A 20794-nucleotide genomic window follows, 5' to 3' on the forward strand; every position below is an offset into this window, starting at 1 on the left:
TACCATGTCAACCTTCAGCAGACAGTTTGTTGGCCTGTCCTGAAGCCTGAGGTCCTGTGGCCCAGCAGATGCATCCCTTCCTAGAGACAGAGAGGTGTGCTATCATAGGCCCGTAAACGCTGGCATGAATTAATCATGGCCATGTTTGCTCAGCACACTGGGCGAACAGGGCACCCCGTTGTTCCATACAGGCGCTGTGTGTTGGTGGGCGGACTTACCAAGCCCTTTAAACTTTAATGGAGCTCCATCAGGTTGAGGAGCTGTGGGCTGAGGCGGGGGATTGTGCATCTTCAGTTGTGGATGGCAGAAGCACGCGGAGAATGGAGCTTTTGTGGTGTGCGGAGGGCCTTATGGGGAGCGGCGTTAACCACAGGATGATGGCATTCCTCTGGGTTCAACTGGACAAGCAAGATGATAATGGAGAGGCAGCATCAAACAGCCCGTCTGCTGACCAAACTTGCCCTCAGTGAAGACATTAATATGCATGCAGGGCCACGCGCTCACACACACTCACACACACACACACACACACACACACACACTCACACACACTCTCATAAAGTCAGCCCACAAAAATGTGACATTCTGCTGAAATGTCTGCCTGTGGTGAATGTGTGGAAGGATCCCTAAGGCTAAAGACAGCAGTCAGTACTCCGTTTCACTGAGCCCTGAAACAGACGCAGACATCAGGCACATTTGCTAGTCCCAGATCCAATTCCAATTTTTTTATTTTTCAACTGTATATGGAATTGCATGGCTAGCGTCCTAAGGCCCTCAGTGAGGATGTTGAGATAGAAGTTAGATGTTAGTTAGTGATATTAGGAGATAGAAGTTGTGCTTATTTAGACCTGGTTGTCTGCAGGACTTCAGGGTGTGGTTGGTGGTCCAGCCAGCTTGTACAACATTGAGCCTGAAACCACAATTCTAGATCCTCTGGGCCTAGTGTCTGTCTGTCTGAGGAGACTCGGGCCCAAATGAAATGTCAGCCAACAAATTGAAAATGCCAATTTCACTTACTGCTCTGCATCCCTCTCTGTGCCTAAAATCTCATGACTTACTTCAACAGTAAACTAATGGCTAACCTTTAGTAATCTAAATTTTAGACCGTCCACACACACACACACACACACACACACACACACACACACACACACACACACACACACACACACACACACACACTCTTTCTCTCTGCCTCTCTATGGTTTTGCATAGTTTACCTCACATCATGTCTGTGATAGTATTTCGTGTCAGTTCTTCACTTACTGTAGATCTGATCTGCCAGCTTCTCTAAAGTGCTCACTGCTGACAAACTGCTCAAACTCCACTAGCCTTCTGAATATGAGAGGATGCTGTTGAGAATGACCACCATTTTCAGTGTTCATCAGTAAATGCTTTTGTCCTTTTGTATACACCTGAAAAGAGCTGAAAGGGGGAAGGAAAATAGTCCACTCGTGTCTGTCCTCCAATCCTTCTGTACTTCATTGCTTCAGTTGTGTCTGCAGTAGAACATGCGCCACACAGCTAACAGAACTTTCTGTTGATCGAAACTAGCTTGGATTCAGTGTTCACACTGGGGCACTTTTAGAAATGCTCCTGTCTATCAGTAGTGGTCAGGAGGCTGGGAGCCTGAAACACAACTCAATTGGAAGTCCACTGACAGGGGATTCCTGAGGCCAGTTCTTCAAGGCAGTGGAGGGGGGGTATGGAGGTGGTTGCTTGTTGTCAGGGCTGCAATTTCTCTTCCTCTCCTCTCCTCTCCTCTCCTCTTCTCCATTCTCCTCTCCTCAGCATATTGATCTCCTTCACACAGCATGGGTGAGAATCCTGACAAGCCTGGCTGAGGCTTCATGTGCTTGAACATGCAGAGCCAATCCAGAGTTGTGCTCCATACATATTTACCCTGCTTCATATTGTATTCACTGCTGAGGGTTGAATTGGACATGTTGTTGTGACTCGTTTTATCCATGTCAGTAGATAAGCACATCCATCCAGATAAAAAATATCTAAAACAAAGAACAAATTCATCTTGGAGCTGCATATGTGTAGGCATATGACCATGAATAGTCGTGAGAGGTTTAATGGACTATACTCTAAGTGCACCTGTCAAGAGTCTCCTGGAGGTGAATTGGTAGCTCTGGCAGTTTTGTTCAAAAGAGTCTGTGTCTGTTAAATTGATTATTTGGACAAGACGACTCACAGATATCAATGTGATGTCTGGTTTCTTTGTGTTTCAGTTGTTTGTTTTGTTGCCTAGAGGAACTGTGGAATCTCTGATATTGTAAAGAATCCATCTGCATCATTCTCTCTTTTATTCCCTTTAGTATGACTACGAAGGAAATGACATCAGCGACTTACCTGTCGACCTCTCCGTGGTATGGAATGGCAACTTTGTTATCGACAACCCCTACGAAATACAAGGTATGCAATGCACTCTTTACACATTCTCTCTCTCTCTCTCTCTCTCTTCTCCCCCCCCCCCCCCCCCCTCTCTCTCCATTGTCACGTCTCTTTAATTCTGGGCTCCCTCCCTGAGGCTCCTCTTGGGTGCATCTTTGAAATGGAATTAAGGCTCTTTTACGCATCGCTACTTTGCTCTGCAGGCCCCACTGGGTTCAATAGCGTTTATCTGCAGTGCTGTTTGCACTTAACTTGGAAGCCAAGCACAAGAAAGGCAACAAGAGGAGCCCTACAAGAAGTGATTCACACCTAAAACAAATAGCTGAAGGCAGGGGCCAAACTGCAGCACCCAAAGAGGAGCTAATATCTGATCTAGCGTAACAGTCACTGATTTCGACAGGACTCTTCTGACGTCCCTCCAGGGAGACTTACCCAGAGAGGATGCTTACTGAATTCTCAGCTCCCCCTTTTTAGAGGCCAGTAGTATTGTGAACAATTTTCACTTCATACCACAAGAAGGGACAGAGTCCTTGCCATTGGGCACAATTCTGGTATTTCACATCATGGTGGTAATTAAAGGCTATTTCATATACTCATGGTGTAATATGCAGGCCACTACGTACAAAGATTAAATGCAGTGTCATTGCTGGGATGTGATGCAGTTCCACGTGGAATGAAACCTGAATAAGCCGTAAGTCTTAAATTAGCTCAGCCTTTTGATGCACTCTTTTCCCCACCCATTTCCTCACTCATCAGGCCTCTCTCTCTCTCTCTATCTATCCGCCCTGCTAAATGAACCAGTGCTGAATTATCCATCTCTGCCAGACGGTCTGTGGAATCCCGCCTCTGCCCTGGTGTAAAGTGGAAATGTTAATGTAATTAAATCATTCATTTGGCTCAGCTTAATTAGCGCAGTGCTACTTTTAAGCTTAGCCGTGGCAAATCAGATTAGTGGCTGGTCTGCGGCAGCGACGGACAGATACTCTGTTGTCTTTGATGTCCCGCCGTCTGCGGAGCCACGCCTCTCCTCAGCATTCTCACACAGTCCTAGCAGGTCCCCAGGAGGGAACCATGGCCCCCGGACACAAACCTGCTACTGCTACACTTTTTCTGCTGCTCTTGCTGAGTTTTTTTTTTTCTTTTTTCTTTTTTCTCTATTGCGAAACAATTCTGGCTCAGGTAACTTTCCACAACAAGCTTGCCTCTTCAGCGATGCGAATCTTCTCCACCCCGCATACAAACTCTCAATCTCGCTCAAATGTCAGATATTGCCATCTCTGTTTTCCCCTCCAACTTGATTTGGAGTTCCACCTGAGAATCAAATGCTCTATTTTGCTCTCCCTCTCTCTCCTGCACCTTGCTTGTATTGATCTGTTATCTCCCTGTCTGACTCTCTCTCTCTCTCTCTCTCTGTCTGTCTGTCTGTCTGTGTTCTCTCAGCTCACCTGTATAAGTGCTATGCGCTGCGAGACAGCTGTGGGATGTGTCTGAAGGCTGACCCCAGGTTCGAGTGTGGCTGGTGTGTGCAGGAGAGGAAGTGCTCTCTGCGGCAGGAGTGTGCGCCGCCCGAGAGCAGCTGGATGCATGCCGCCGCCGCCACCGGCAACAGCCGCTGCACCCACCCCAAAATCACTAAGGTAACCTACACCCACCAGATCTGCAATATCAGGGCCTTCCATTTGCAGTGAAATAGAGCCACATAGAGCCACACTGTCTGCCATTGCTTCTGTTGTAACCTGGACTTCAGGGAAATCAGACATTTGACCATATCTGGAAAATATGAACAAGTACAGTATGACTTTTACTGAAATCTACCATGATCACTGCCAACTCTACAAACTACACTCTACTGCAATCATTTGTATGGAGGCAGCATTTGAAGAATCAAATAAGCATTTCTAATTTGAGATAGGAGGACACAGCAGTGAGCGCTAGCTGCACCGCTGCACCTCCACCATAGAGCAGTTTGCCTCCACCTCACCTCCAGCTCCATCAGCCAGCCCCAGCTTAAGGCCGACGCAAATCTCCATAAATCCTTTCTTTTTATTATCCCCTTCTTTCAGTGGCTAGAAGCTAATGTGGTCGTCCATGCCTCCTCAGCCAGATCTGCACTGGAGAGGCAGCGTTTGTGTGAACGATAAGCCCCTGATATTGGATAATTGGCAGTGGCACAGCGACTAATCCCTTTGCTCACGCCTGTCTCCGGCTCCACTTATCTCTCTATAACAAGGGCTGAAGCCATTGGGTTAAAGAAGAGAAGACATGAAATAGTTTGGGCATTAGCCTCTCTCTTCATCTCTCTCTTACCCTTGCTCTCACTCTCTCTCTCTCTCTCTCTCTTGGTCTCTCTCTCTCTTTCTGTCCCTCTCTCACTTTCCCTCTTTCTCCCTCTCTCCCTCTCTCTCTTTCTCTCTCTCTCTCTCCCTCTCTCTGACTCCAGTTCCTGTTCTCCAGGCTCAGCCCTAATCCCAGTCATTCGTGGCGATGCATTTGAACCTGGCGTCAGGTGACTGGTGTCAAGTAGTATATTCCTAAAGGAGAACAAACCCAGTGGCAGTGCACATTTAGCATGGCAACTGGGATTCTTGACAGGCTGAGGCGTTACCCGTCTGCACAGATTTGTCACCAGAATATTAGTCGCCACAGCGTGTGACGGTGGATACACTCGCCATCCACACACACTCATACACCTTCACACTGTCACCTTCCATGGAGTTAATCTGGGTAGAAATTTGAAACCGCATGTGTTTTTTTTTTTTTTCTTTCTATGAAGCTTAGGACAAAGTACTTCTAAGCTTGCTTGAACGTGGTGCCATCCGAGCATTTGTACATAGCTGTCTTTTAATCTCTTACATCGGTGAATCTTTGAATTGCGTGCCTTGGCTGTGAACATAACTTGAGTGCCAAAAGGAATTCTCTGCCCGGTAACCCTGAATGGTCTCCTGGTGGGGTGACGGCTCTTTCGAGCAGGTCCAGAGTTGATTCTTTTCTCTTCCTGTCATTTCATTCCCAGCCAAAGCCTCTCCCTCTCATGTGGAGCCATATGGGGCTCATTGATGTACCATATGAGCACAGAAGCAGCCCTGCCATGGCAAACCTGCACAGCCATTCAACACATCTGTATTCCTTGCAGTGGCAGTCTGGAGGAAACAAAGAGGGCTGATGTGACTGGCATATGAAATGTCTGTGAGGGTTGCCATTCAGATTCAAAATAACACCTCCAGTCAGGAATCACTTGCTGTGGCAAATGTAGTCCATACTGGATGATACATTTGTGGCAGAAAAGTATACATTTACATGTCTCTCTCTTCCAAATAATAAAAAGCAGATTTCTTAGAGGTACTTGAATTAAATCTGTCCAGCAGACAGCCCTACTGCAGCAGAAGTGAATGTGTGGCTCAGAATGGGAAAAGAGCATGAATGAGAGAAGAGAAGAAAGAGAGGCTGTGTGGTGGTGCACATTAGAGGCTGGATTAGGCTGTAAAATCATTTGGAACCGAGCATTTAACAATAATTCAAGGATATTCCCTTTTGTTTTTGCTCTCTCTGCCTGTCTCTCTCCCTTAGTCTCCCCTTCTCTCTGTCACTTTCTCTTTCTCTCTCTCTCTCTCTCTGTCTCTTTCTTTATTTCTTTCACACTCTTTCTCACTGTCTCTCTCTTTCTTTAACTCTCTCTCTCACTGTCTCTCTCTCTCTCTCTCTCTCTCTCTCTCTCTCTCTCTCTCTCTCTCTCTCTCTCTCTCATGGAGTGATCCCCCCCAGAGTGGTGGTAGTAATTGAATTCACTTTGCCGTGTCTCATTGTCTTGTGTTTGGCAGTCTGCTTATGAATACCCTGTCTGACGCCGCAGCCCTTTAAGTCTGCTCCCCCCGAGATTCTGGAGAGACAATGAGCCGTTCCCGACGCCTCCCCCTCCCGCATCCACACCCACTTCCTCCCACATCCACCTGCAACAAAAGCCTGACGAATTACAACATGGCCTCCTTGCTCCTTTCTCCTCCTCCTCCTCCTAGTGCTTTGCAATCACGGGTGGAAAGAGGAAGAAGGGAAATGAGAATGAGAATAGAGGGATATGTGTGAAGGGAGGATGAGGTGTGTGCGCGCGGAAAAGCGTTCTTTTTAGCCACCTTACTCCCACAGTGCACGTTTGTGTTTGCATGGTGGCATTTTTCGCCTCCTTCTGAGCATACACCACCTCAGATTAATATTATAGCAGCGAGTGAGAGAAAGAGAGGGGGAGAGAGGAGGATGGGGAGGCTCTGATATAGCAGCGAGTGAGAGAAAGAGAGGGGGAGAGAGGAGGATGGGGAGGCTCTGATATAGCAGCGAGTGAGAGAAAGAGAGGGGGAGAGAGGAGGATGGGGAGGCTCTGATATAGCAGCGAGTGAGAGAAAGAGAGGGGGAGAGAGGAGGATGGGGAGGCTCTGATATAGCAGCGAGTGAGAGAAAGAGAGGGGGAGAGAGGAGGATGGGGAGGCTCTGATATAGCAGCGAGTGAGAGAAAGAGAGGGGGAGAGAGGAGGATGGGGAGGCTCTGATTGCTAGGCTCCTTGTTTTTCTCTCGTTCTGTCCTTCACCACCCCCACCCGTCAGCCGAACATGGCCTTGATGAGTTCTGACTCTGAAGCATGTAAAATATACATGTGCTGCTTCTGGGCCTGCTCCCCTTCTAAAAGAGAGGAGCTGCTCTGCTCTGCACAGAAGAAAGGCAGATTGCGCATTGGTGGGAACCAAAATAGGACTTTTTTCCTCTGTAATAACAGGAAATATGTACACGCCTCTGACCCGTCCTATTAGATGCGCTGTTAGATACAATGTGATGTTAAGAGCAGATCCTATAGTGGTTCCATTTTTTTTTCAGTCATAAACACACATATATATACGTATATTTGTATATATTACATTTCGCTCTGTTTGTACATTGTTGTTGCATTTGTATAAATACATACATAAGAACTCTAGGGAGAGGGCTTCAGATTGCTTTGTAGAATACAAATTAAATGTTCTTGCAGGGGGTCACTCCATAGAAATTCCAGCAGGACTTTAGTTAGTAAAGGTCTTCAGTCTGTTTTTCTGCATTAACATGTAGATCTCCAATGGCTTTCATGTGATACATAGCTGCTAATGCAATGATAATGGGATTCCTATTCACTAGTCACAGTGACCTTTTGAATGAGTTTCCATTGCAGTGCTGCATATTTCACGTGGCGTAAAGCTGTGACCTCATAATTCTGGTCCATTGTGTCTGTACAGGCAGAATAGGTATGTCTTCAGTAGACCAGGTCTTTAAAGGGGATCATGACGACGCTTGGCTTCAGGTTCCTCATTCCAGATATGCTTGGAGTGAGGGCTCTGGGTGGAGTCTCCTTTGGGGGAAGCGGCAGCCTCCCGTGAACATGCTGGGGGCTGTGGGCTGGAGGGAGGGAGGGAGGGAGGGAGGGACTCTCCGCTGCTGTGTTCTCTCCTGTCTGCGCTCTGTGCAGCACACGCATAGGCCTGCTTGTGAGATGAGCCCTGTGAAACCAATTAAGGCCATGCTCTCGCCCTTGCCACTCAGACATAGTACATCGCAGGGCTGTTTAATCATGATCATAATAGAAAAGGTCTGAAGCCTCAGAAGCAGTTGCAGACAAGAACCAAGGATGAAATTGCATGCAATAACAAGTTTCAGGAGGAATTTCCATTCAGTAACAAGTTTCAGGGATGCTCTAGCAGGCTGATAGGAGAACATTTACAAGAGAATAGATCTAGCCTCCTTCCAGCTTATCAGCTTACCTCCCTTATCATCTGCCACAGGTTATATCACGGCCTCTTGTGGTTGTTGACAGTGGCCAATGTCTTGAGAGGCACACCTTCCCCAGAGTTAATATAGCATAGGGCATCCCTCGCCACATCTGGCTCCATGGCTGGTGTAGATGTTTGGAGTCTGGTAGCCTGTGTGGTGGTATGCCCGCTGGGTGCAGGGTGTGGGTGGTGGGTGTTGGGCTGCTGTGGGCGAGTGGGTGGGGAAGTGAGCCCCCGTCTATGCCAAGACGTCTCCAGCCGAGATGAAAGGCGTCGCAGGTAATGAGAGACAGACCAGCGGGTGGAGCTGGAGCTGAGCTGACGAGCAGCTGCGTGGCGAGATGTGGCGTCTCGCCTCCTCTTGCTCAGACAGGAAGCTCCCCTGGGCCACACGCTGGGCACAGGTGGCGGGATGTAAGGGGGGGGGGGGGGGGGGGTTGTTAGGCATTGGTTGGACTGTTCTTTGCAACCCCCACCTCCTCTGTGATTGTTGTTGTAGATACCGGCTAAAGCACTACATGTTTTATGGAACCACGAAGAGAGATTCAAAATGCAAAACTAAATGCTCAGTAGCAGCACAAGTGTTTTAACAGTGTGTTTCACATTGCAATTATATAGCAGCTGATTAAATAAGTAGTGTATGAAACAAAGACATTCTTCTTTTTTTAACTTATTACATTCTTAAGTATAGCTCACAACAACTAAAACAAGTGTTATTGTTAGAGAAGGGGCTGGCCTGAGAAGGTTTCCCCCTGCTGCTGAGCTTCAAGCTGTCTGAGAAATGTGTCATGTAAAAGAACTGCACTCAATCTAAAGCAGCATTTCAAATATACATTATAATTTAGGAAAACAAACCCGCTTTGTGCATGGAAACTGAAGCCACATGAGTGTCACCCTGGCTGAGACTGACTGAGACACACTAATGTATGCCACGTGACTCCTCTCGGTGCTCTGGGCGGCTCCCTGCACCCTGTGATGCCACGTGACTCCTCTCGGTGCTCTGGGTGGCACCCTGCACCCTGAGATGCCAGACCAAATGTGAGAGCAGCCACCATGTCATTATGTGGTGGAGCTGGCAGCCTGGCTGCCCAGAGCTTCTTTAAAAGCATGTCGTTGTGGAATCCATTCAGGTCTGGCTAGCAGAGTATGACCAGACTGGTGGCTGAGATGGGGTGGGATAGTGGCGGCAGCGGTGGCGGCGGTGGTGGCGGTGAGGGGGAACTGTGGGTCTGGGTAGAGGCAGCCTGGTGGAGATTACCCATAATTACCTCATGATGTTTGTTTGGAGGGGCTGGCCTCCCGCCGCGGACGCTGCACATCCGTCAGTGCGTTTGTTTTGTCACGCCACACCTGTCCCTGTTAAGGGGGAATAATCCAGCTAAATAAATCACATTACCGCGCCGACACTTCACCATCGTTGCCGAGCGGCACTCGTGCGTAGTAATAAGTTTCAATTAGAACAGGGTGTGTGTGTTTGGAGGATGTAGAGAACCGAGAGGTATGCGAGACTGGGTATGTGTGTTTGGGGGGTGAAGAGAACAGGGAGGTATGCTGGATTTGGGAAAAGGGCACACTTTTTGTTCCTACTAGCCATTAAGGGGGCGATTTTTCTTCGTTATGCAAACAGGAAGCGACATATTGCGATGGGTTGAAGGGGCCCATGAGGTACAGTGCCCTGCTGCCAAAGTGAGGTACAGTGCCCTGCTGCCTTCATGAGGGCTTTCGTCACATCCATGACAGCTAGCAGAGTGGGAGCAAAAGAACTCAAAGAGGCTGAGAGTTTTTCTAAATAGGTTTAATCACTAAAGGGCTTTCACTGAAGATTGCATATAAGTGGTGAATCAGGATGTTGACCTTCCCCCACTTTAACGGCTCCTCCTCTGCTTGTCAGGTGTTTCCAGAGACGGGCCCCAAACAGGGCGGCTCGCGGCTCACCATCATCGGAGAGAACCTGGGCCTGCAGTTCCAGGACATCCGGGCAGGCGTCCGTCTGGGCCCCGTGCCCTGCACACCCATAGAAGAGGAGTACATCAGCGCAGAGAGGTGAGGATGCCTTCTCTCCTACGTTTGTTTTCCTCTCCATGTGTCTGTCCCATATCATCATTTTCCCACACACACCTGTTGACCTCGTGTGCCCGTATCATTGGGGGTAGATCATAGGCTGTGAGATAATCTTTTACAGCTGAAGAGTGTGGAGCAGTAGTCCCTCATCACCTCATACTCCAAACTCTGGAGCAGCTGGCGTCAGCGAGGACCTCCACACTGACCGTTTTACATTCCTCTCACTCTCACTCTGGTTTTAAAAACACGCTGAATGGCCCAGTGCAGACTCAGAGTGTTCCCCTCGCAGATCTATATACCAACTCTCAGAGAGCTTTCTCTCCTCATAGAGGTTTCTCATGAGTGTAGTTATTGGAGAGAGTTTGGAGTAGGGAAGTACTGCAAATGTTCTAAATGAAAGGATGAATGAAGTGGTGGCTTAGTGGATGGATTGATGGATGGATGGATGGATGAATGAAGCGGTTGCTTGATGGATGGATGGATGGATGGATGGTTGGACAGAGGCATGTGACATGTCAGCATCCCGTGTCTCCTGTTGCAGGATTGTGTGCCTACTGGGTGATGCCACTGGCTACCCTACCCTACAGACCACCAATCTGGAGGTGTGTGTGAAAGAGTGCCAGCCAGACTACCGTGCCCTGAAGCCTCGTGCCTTCACCTTCGTGGTAAGCATACTTTACAAATACATTCGAAAGGAAGTCATTTTTATACTAAGTGGGTACTGAATATTTATATCACTTTGTGTTATTAAAATATTCAGCGACTAAATGCTGAAGTTAATGGTTTAATTATGATAACTAAGGAATCAAGTGACGGTGGATTTACTGTTTTAATCATTCGTTTTCATAGTTTAACTATTAACTGCATTGAACATCACCTCTGTTTCAATAATACGGACGTTTGAAGATTTTTTCATTTAATACATTAAATGATGTAAGCTAAGGGGATGTGTGGAGTTTAAGCATTAAGACTATATGGGCATTGATTATTTAATAAAAGTCTCCATGTGGATAGTTAGAGATGTTGCTGTGGATAGCAGTGTGACTCCTGTCCTCTCTGCTTGTCTTTCTCCAGTCTCCCTTCTTCACCCGTGTGGTGCCCGCCCAGGGTCCCATCTCTGGGGGCACCAGGATCACCATTGAGGGCAGTCACCTCAACGCCGGCAGCTCTGTGACTATCAGCATAGGCCGCCAACCTTGCCTCTTTAAGAAGTTAGTTTGTGTGTGTGTGTTTGTGTTGTGTGTGTGTGTGTCTGTCTGTCTGTCTGTCTGTGTCTGTCTGTCTGTCTGTCTGTCTGTGTTCTTTCTGATTGGTATGCTCTGGCCAACATGAGGTACAGCAGGTATATGAAGTCTGAAGACTGATGGGCAGCCATCTTGATATCTGTGTCCAGAAGTCTTCTGGGGACAGTGTCTCTTGTAGGGACAGTGAGAAAGAGAAGTCCCTGTCCTCCATTTACCTGGCTGTCTGCAGAAAGCCAAGATTTCTGCATTGCAGCGGAAAAGAAGGGGCAAACGCCACAGTGGCAAGTGTCTGACAGGAGGAGAGAGAGAAAAGGCAGATTGCTATGGCAGCCATCAGCTAGTGTGTCGCAACACCTGGCCCATTGCCAACATGGTATCAGGGCACACCAAAAATGGCTGGACTGTGAAGACTGGTTCTATTTTTCACCTTCCTGATGCTTAGAAAGCAGCAGTGGAGCTAAACAAGGGAATGGTGGGATATTAGTGCACATCAGCATGTGGTTGTTTGTTAGTCCCCGTCTCATGTGTGCATATGAATGTATTGTTAGTCTGTATACTCCCAGTGCCGTGCGCTGTCTGAGGATGCAATTAAGGGAACAACGTGTGTGTGTGTGTGTGTGTGTGTGTGTGTGTGTGTGTGTGTGTGTGTGTGTGTGTGTGTGTGTGTGTGTGTGTGTGTGTGTGTGTGTGTGTGTGTGTGTGTGTACTCTTGGTGGTTAATCCCCATGTTTTTTTCTGCCCATCAGTCAATTTTAGTTTATTCCCTCCCAACTCTCTGCATGTTGCCAGTTTCTCTATTCATAAACCCACATGGTACACGAAGGCAGAATTGCATCTATTTCTGACTAAGTCTTCTAAATATAATGTCTCTCAGAGCATAGATGCCAAACATGCCCCCTCCCTCTCAGTATCATGTGAGTTAAGAGCCTTATTTGCATGACGTAAATTTCATCTCCATGTTTGCTCCCCTTTTAATAATGATTTAGTTTCTCATTTCCACTGTGCCTCCCCTCACCTTCTGTTCCGTCTCCTTCGGTTTTGTCTTCTTCATTCTATCCCTTTTTTGTTGTTATTTGTGACAACCACCTTGTCAAAATATGCGGCTCTCTCCCAAGGCTTTCTGGGGCGCACGTGCCATGAAAAAAAGTGGTTCCCATGGAAACCTGGCTGTAGGGAATCAACAGAGACATTACAAGCACGTCTCCACTCTGAATCAGGGGACGGATCCTCCCCAAATTGCTTTTCACCAAGGTGAAAGAGTGGATTTTCAAGAGTAGGTGGTGGCGAATGCGGGGGAATTCATGCCGTGATCTCTTTAGCTGCTACAGATTACAAATGTTTCAATGCATGCTGGCTTCTTCAGCACTGGTGTGTAGGCAGCACATACACAGGAAAAACAAGATTTGAGACTTCTTGAGAGAAACCATGCACATTTCGGAAAAATGACAATGGTGATAGAAGTGTGTGGCCATCTTCTATTAATGCACAGCTGGTAATGCATAAACATTGCGTCAGCAAATTGCAGCTGACCTCAGATCAGGCCCTTCCTCTAGCTCTGAGGCAGCTCTGCCACACAACACAGGAGCTGGATCAGCCACCATGAGTTGAGAAACTGCAGACCCGCTCGCTGACCTCTGGGAGTGTTTGGTTTCAGTGTTTGTGAGAGGAAATTGTGAAAGATGAAAACACTGTGACCGGGTTTGGACTCTTGTTTTACTCTGTCAAATGGGCCTCTGCTACAGTGGAGGTCCCGGGGAACCATGGAGTGCCGATCCATTGCTATCGCTTGCCTCTGTGTCAGGTAGCGGCTGTCCCTGTGGCTAACTCCTCCCTCTCGCTCCCGTCCTGTAGGAGGACCTCCAAAGAGATTGTGTGCATGACCCCGGCGGGGCTGACCCCTGGCAGTGTGCCCGTCATGGTGGACATCGACTCCGCCGAGCTGCGGAACCCCGAGGTCCGGTTCAACTACACGGAGGACCCCACCATCTTCAGGATCGACCCCGACTGGAGCATCGCCAGGTGAGAGAGGACTCGTCCTTTAACTCGTGGCATTCCCTCCAGAGCTGCTTGTTTTTTGGCCAGCTTTAAAGAAAGTGTGACTCCTAGTTAGCCATGACTGCAAAACCACCTGTGAAATGATGTCTTTGTATTGCCATTCCATACGGCGCGTTCCCAATGCCATATTGACAGAGCAGGCCCAAGACAATACCTCCACACATGTAGACATCCTACTGCTCTGGTTCGTGTGCATTGATTGTCTGATGTCAGAATCCTCCCGCGTATCAATGTGAAATTGTGTTCACAGCAGCATTGTCCCTTAAGTCCCCCTTGTGTTTGTCACAAAGATGTCACACAATGAAAACACACACACACACACACACACACACACACACACACACACACACACACACACACACACACACACACACACACACACACACACACATTTGTCCAGGGAGTCAGAGAGGGACATCCACTTATCACCTGGCCCTCCTCCTGCTCCACAGCAGCAGTGTCCGGGGTCCAGAGTCTCTGCAGAGAGAAACACTTAACACCATCCGGGTCTTTTCTCACACATCCACACAGAGCAGCAGTGCTGACACACGCTGCTACTGTGGACTCAGTCAAGCGGATGAGATAAATGCCACTGTTAACTGAATGATTGATCAGGCCCATAAAGTACATTCAAACATGTAAATAGGGCACTGTCTAAAGCACAATATAAGACTCAGAGGCATTTAGGTGAAATTGCGTTCAACAGTTTCCTGTTTCCTACCACACATTGGGTCCCGATATCATATCAGCTAACAGGATGGGAGTGTTCCAGTGTTTCTGTCTGTGCTGTCTTCTAAAGAAAAGACCTTTGAAGAACTGAGAAACAACTGGGTGTGGGTGTGGGCCAGTCGGAGGCTGTGTGTTCTGTCTGCCAGACACTGTGTGTGTGTGTGTGTGTGTGTGTGTGTGTGTGTGTGTGTGTGTGTGTGTGTGTGTGTGTGTGTGTGTGTGTGTGTGTGTGTGTGTGTGTGTGTGTGTGTGTGTGTGTGTGTGTGTGTGTGTGTGTGTGTGTGTGTGTGTGTGTGTGTGTGTGTGTGTGTGTGTGTGTGTGTGTGTGTGTGTGTGTGTGAGTGAGTGGGCTAGTGGGAGGCTGTGTGTTCAGTCTGCCAAACACAGCCAGCATGATGAGCCTGCCCTGGATGAGGGGCTCCCACCACACACCCCTGATCCACACTCCATCTGGCTTCCACAAACAAAACACTCGCACACACACACACACACACATGAATGACACTGGGTCTTACCCCAGTATCTCTCAACGTTAATCTGTAGTACTTGTCGGTAATGTCTCCTGTTTATGTTTGCGATATTGAAAAATACCAACTAGTACAGAGGCCGCTTAAGATTCAGATCCAGGGCAACCTCTTCACAAGGATGCGTAGTTTGCCGTGGATGCAGAGAGTGCTGTATTGCGAGTGAGAAAACTGACACGAGATGAAGATGAGGAAATCACCACTCCACTTAGCCCCGGCCCTGAAGAGCCATGTTGTCTTGTTCCCTGAGATTGGCGTAGCTATGACGGCAATGTGAGAGGCAGAGCGCCTGCGACCAAACATCCTGCCTGTGATTTCCCTCAAGCGTTCACCTGAGCTGCGAGGACTGGTGTTGACGCAGGCAACAGCAGCAGCAGCAGCAGGAGGCTTCTCCACACAAATAGCACGCGCTGTCGAGGAGGCTGACTTAACAACGCCAACATTCAGAGCAATAACAACTCATCCCTCAGGTGGAATGGAGCGCTGCGTGTGAGTCAAGACGGGGAGCGTAACTTTGACAACAGGCCTAGTTTCCACAATTGAACTTCTAAAGAGGCGGGAAAAGGAGGAGGAAAGAGGCTTTTCAGTCATTTTGCTTTCTTTCCTTTTTTTACCAGGTGGTGATGCTTTATAAGTGTGCAAAGATTTTAGCACTCTTCAAGGTACCCAGCCAGCGAATGGTTCAACAGCTAATTATCAAGGAATATCAAGTATCTAATCTCATTATCAAGTCTCCAATAGGTGTCGGTGCTCAAGCACTTTATTGGATCCAAGGGACCAATTAGTCATTTGCCCCAAGCGTTTTGTCACCCAACTCCAAACTTGATTCTATTGTAATTTATTTTAAACCACTCTTGTAATATTCAATTATGTTATTAATGGCAAGCGTTCCCATGGGTTGAGTGCGGTTCGTGTTCACGTGCATGTGCTTACTGAGTGATTTTTATATTGCTGTGTTTTCTTATTTAATTTTTTTATCCCTAGTGGAGGAACCCCCTTGATTGTCAGTGGCACCAACCTGGCTACCATCAGAGAGCCCAAGATCCGGGCCAAGTATGGCACAGCCGAGTCCTTCCACGTGAGTAGCACAATCTCTCTCTCTCTCTCTCGCTCTCTCTCACTCTCTTGCTCTCTCTCTCTCTCTCACTCTCTCTCTCACTCTTTCTCTCGCTCTGTCTCTCAATCTCTTGCTCTCTCTCTCTCTCTCACACTCTCTCTCACTCTTTCTCTCTCTCTGTCTCTCAATCTCTCGCTCTGGCTCTCTCTCGCTCTCTCGCCCTATCTCTCTCTCTCACTCTCTCTCTCTCTCTGGAGGCTCCCTCTCTCTCTCCCTCTCTCTGGAGGTCACACTCTCCTCTGCACATACAGTCCTCCTGGCCTCCTCAGGTTTCTGCAGCAGGTGACAGACAGTCTGTCCACCCGTCTTCAGCTCCAGCCCTGTCCTCTCCTCTCTGTAAGGTGGAAAACAGAGAGATAAAGAGAGACACAAAGAAAGAGAGGAAGAGAGAGGGAGAGATAAAAGCGCCACACCGCTTACCTTTAGCCTTTCAAATGTCAGAGGAGTGGGAGTCACTCCTCTCTCTCTCTCTCTCTCTCTCTCTCTCCTTCTCCCCAGGGCTCTGATGACCTTCTCCCAGTTTTACTCTGGCTAAAATGTTTGAAGCCCGGCATATTTAGCCAACCGGACAATTCTGGCTGGGGTGCTGTGTTTATAGGATTAAAGCAAAGCCTTCAAAAATGATACCGTCTCTGTCACAGCTGGTTAGCGTGTGTGGTGTGACGGTTAACACCTATTCCATGTGTTTGGAGTGCTTGTTGATCTGTCTGTCTATGTTTTTGAGTGTTTATTTTTCCACCTTTAAAAATCTGACTGTCTGTTACGTAATCTGTCAGTCCCACTTTAAAGCCCAGGTCTGTGTGCTGTTCCCTCCAGAACTGCACCGTCTTCAATAACTCGGTGATGGTGTGCCTGGCTCCGTCGGTGGCTGACTCCGAGCGTGGGTTCCCGGAGACGGGCAGCGGCCCCGACGAGATCGGCTTCTACATGGACAACGTGCACGCGCTGGTGGTGGTTAACGAGAGCTTCAGTTACTACCCGGATCCAGTGTTTGAGCCTCTCAGTCCCACCGGGATTCTGGAGCTGAAGCCAACCTCACCCCTGATACTCAAGGTAGATAGAGAGAGCACAGTCAGGAGAGGGTGATCACAGAAGGGGAAGGGATCTGGAATAAAGGCAGAGCTTTTGTTTGTCTGGAAGCCTAGTGATGAGAAACAACTTGTTTAGCGAGCGTGATATTTGTTGGGAATTTATTAACCAAAACCCTTTGCTTACTGGTGAACTCCTCCGCTTGGATTCCTCCGCGCCGAATGTGAAATCTATAAATAATCTCTGCATTAGCAAGGCAATGAGAAAAGGGAAATGCAATCTGATGCCACAATTTTGAAATTAATTGATTTGTTTTTCTGAAGACCTGCCTTGCATTCTCCACGCAATTAATTTCACATCTAATTTGATATTGGGGTGGTGTTGCAAGGGTAATGATAATAAGTGCATTTAGAGTGCTTAATGGCACAACCTTTCTGCGGTTCCGCCACTGCACTCTTCACAAATCAAGCTCCTTTCTGTGGTACAACAGGAGACAGAAACATCGCCATTATTCCTTTGCCTATCGTTCCTCCCGGGGAAGCTAGCAATGCATCATCTTTATGACCAATCTGACACGCTTTACAGACTATCTGCACATATACAGTATACATAACTGCATGATAATACTTTAAGTACATATCTGCTTTGGTTGAGCACTGATAGAAACTCATCTAGGAACAGGCATCCCAATAGAACTGAATAGCAGGACTGAATTATCATATTTACTGCTAGTCTAAGGGTTCTAATGATGGTTTTAATTTTGCCACTAGGGTCGTAACCTGGTCCCGGCGGCTCCGGGGAACCCCAGGCTGAACTACACGGTGTTCATCGGGGAGACGCCGTGCGTGCTGACCCACTCGGAGAGCCAGCTGCTGTGCGAGTGGCCCAACCTGACCGGCCAGCACAAAGTCACGGTGGGTAGATGCTCTCCCTCAGGTCCTCTCCTCCTTCTGGCTTCCTTCTCTGTGACTTCCAGCCCTCAAACTCCAGCACTCCAGTTCACGTCATCTGCCTGGCTGGCAGTGCTCACTTCATTCACTGAACAACGGCATTTCATCTGATTTTGTCAGCAACCCCTCAAATTGATATAGGTCAAACGAAAGCCATTTTTTAAAGAACTGGAAAGATGATTTAGAGCAAAAGGATGTTTTGTTATAAACAGACAGGAAAGAACACACATTGTTCTGCTTGTTCAAGTGCAGTGTGTGCAGGCCTAAAGATGGTACATGTCTGTGGAACATAAGCAGCATCACAGGAAAAACAACAGTTACTACAAGTGGCTCTGAATTTGAATGTAAACTTGAGTATGTTTGGCAAAAGGGAAACATCTAACATGCCAGGCAGTGGCTTGGGAGTAGGTGGAACAACGAGAGCAGAACCAGCTGTCTTCTTTGGCAGGTTCTGCGGCCCCACACAGCCTAGATGGAACCACACAGTTGTGCAGTTTTGGTTGTCACTGGCTACCACGTTGTCCTTGCTCTCTGGTCCACAACAAGGACACCACAACTCCAGAACTATTTTCCTTTTCCTGCACTTCTTTAGCACTGTGCGGATTGATGTGATCCTTTCTGATTCGCTGGAGTAGAAATCTCTTGAAGTGGCATCTGTCTTGCACCTGAGTGGAGTAACTGCTGATTTTTCAAAAAAGCACTCTGGAGCAGTGGGTCAACACAGTGCAGTCAGTCAAAGTTCACAAAACAAAAACACAGTATTCTATACATCAGCCACAAACATTTGTGTCTGGACTTGTTTGCCTTCTTGCTTGCCTTGCTGTAGATCTCTGGCCTCTGCTTCAAGACAGAAGTCTCGGTCACAGCTGCTGCGTGGCTCTTTGACAGTTCTCTGATGGTATTTGTATGGGCACGTTGTCTTGATGCAGCCTCTTCCACAGTGGGTGCACTGCACTATCCTGTCTGGCAATGCCCTACCCTAAGGAAACACACACATACACACACACACACACATACACACACACACACACACACACACACACACACACACTGTGTGTGTTTATATACATGTATATGTATATATATATATACACACACACACACACACACACACCTGCTCTTAGAGCTACATTTACATTTGTTGTTATGCACCCCTAACAATCTACTATTGTTACCACTGGTAGGTTTAAGTCAATTTAGTCAATTATATTAAACCTATTAGACTTCCATTTATTCAGCAACAATTCAAACAGTCTGTCTTCAAGTCTTTCATTGTAGCACAATACAACCTGCTGGACTTCAGCTCACTGAGTCCATTGAATGACACAAAGCCTCGCTTCCAGCTTCACACTTCACCTGAGCTCATGTAATCATCATCTATTCCACTCAACCCACCGGTTCTTACAGACTTCTTCTCAGTCACTTATTCAATTACTTTTAAATAAATGTTACTGAAATGGATAGAAATGGGTCACAAACTTGCTCAACAGAATCATACTACCAGTAAATTCATTTTTGGTTTGTAATCATTGTAAGTCCATCTCTGCAGGCCTGTATCGCGTATGACTTTACACAACACATCTGCCAGCCGCTTGGAGTAAACATCCATGTTTAGTCTTCAGCATTTTTTTCTCTCCACTCAGCTGCAGGTGAAAATGTCACAGTGAATTCGGTCAAAGCCATTCTTGCACAAATAGATGTTTCTAGAAAAAAAGATCTATGCGATACAAATAGAGCAGTCTCCCCAGCACCCTGTTTGGATGTGTCTGTGGGGTGCTGCGCTGCAAAGCAAGCCCTGGAAGAGAGGCCACAGCTGTGCACTCCCCTTCCCATGAACAGTGACCTACATACGGGCCTGCCCCACTGGGCTCCTGGCATGGGGACATGTGTCTGGGCTCTCTCAGCTCATATCAGTAAGTCAGCGGGAGTGTGTGTGTGTGTGTGTGTGTGTGTGTGTGTGTGTGTGTGTGTGTGTGTGTGTGTGTGTGTGTGTGTGTGTGTGTGTGTGTGTGTGTGAGTGTGTTTACCCAGGGTTAGTCCCCTAACCCCTATCTCTGCCGGCGCACACAGCTGTGCGTTGGCGGCTGCAACCCCAGGAGTTTTCGAAGAAACTTGTTTAGCTCTTGGGCCCTTTGAACTACAGTACTGTGCCAGCACTATTTGGATGAGGCGGTTTTGAGTTGCCGTCACCAGCACTCCAGTTTACTCATGATTTAGATCTTTTAAGATCTGTTGTAATGTTTTGAACCACATTGTTGCCTATTACACAAAACATGCATAGTTGGCTTCAATCTTTCCTCTCTTGATGATTTCATAGCTGCTTGCTTAGCTTGGCAGGAGTCCATACATCACATTACACTTGGCTACACTTGGAGTCTCTCATTGAAACAGCTCCGTACATCTAGAGATTTTTGAATGTATGTGTGGTCAACGTCTGCATTGTCCTGGTGTTTCAGATCCGGGCTGGTGGCTTCGAGTACTCGCCGGGCACGCTGCAGATCTACTCGGACAGTCTCCTCACGCTGCCCGCCATCATCGGCATCGGTGGGGGCGGTGGCCTGCTGATGCTGGTCATCATCGCCGTGCTCATCGCCTACAAGCGCAAGTCTCGCGACGCCGACCGCACCCTCAAGCGCCTGCAGCTGCAGATGGACAACCTGGAGTCGCGCGTGGCCCTGGAGTGCAAGGAAGGTGAGGGAGCCTCTCTCTCTCTCTCTCTCTCTCTCTCTCTCTCTCTCTCTCTCTCTCTCTCTCTCTCTCTCTCTCTCTCTCTCTCGCTCTCTCTCTCACTCACTGACTCAGATTCAGATGTGCTTCATTGGCAGAACTGTTCTTACTCTATGGTCTGAGTAATGTATTCAAACACACAATATGTCTTTGTCTCAGTCTGTCTCATCTTTC

General features: G+C 47.8%; 1 protein-coding gene across 1 annotated transcript in view; it reads left to right on the top strand.

The window, feature by feature from the left end:
* The window catches only part of LOC308377431 (plexin-A1-like), a gene marked incomplete at both ends in the record, with an annotated part of 137351 nt that overhangs the window by 92660 nt on the left and 23897 nt on the right, over nt 1-20794 (top strand). The window contains 10 exon segments of the mRNA XM_080854088.1: nt 2325-2421; nt 3841-4037; nt 10076-10227; nt 10787-10910; nt 11320-11456; nt 13341-13508; nt 15782-15875; nt 16731-16967; nt 17714-17857; nt 20350-20584. Of these exon segments, the coding sequence (XP_080710214.1) occupies nt 2325-2421; nt 3841-4037; nt 10076-10227; nt 10787-10910; nt 11320-11456; nt 13341-13508; nt 15782-15875; nt 16731-16967; nt 17714-17857; nt 20350-20584 (1585 nt within the window).

The sequence above is a fragment of the Sprattus sprattus genome, assembly GCF_963457725.1.
Source record: "Sprattus sprattus genome assembly, chromosome: 16".
Classification (NCBI taxonomy): domain Eukaryota; kingdom Metazoa; phylum Chordata; class Actinopteri; order Clupeiformes; family Clupeidae; genus Sprattus; species Sprattus sprattus.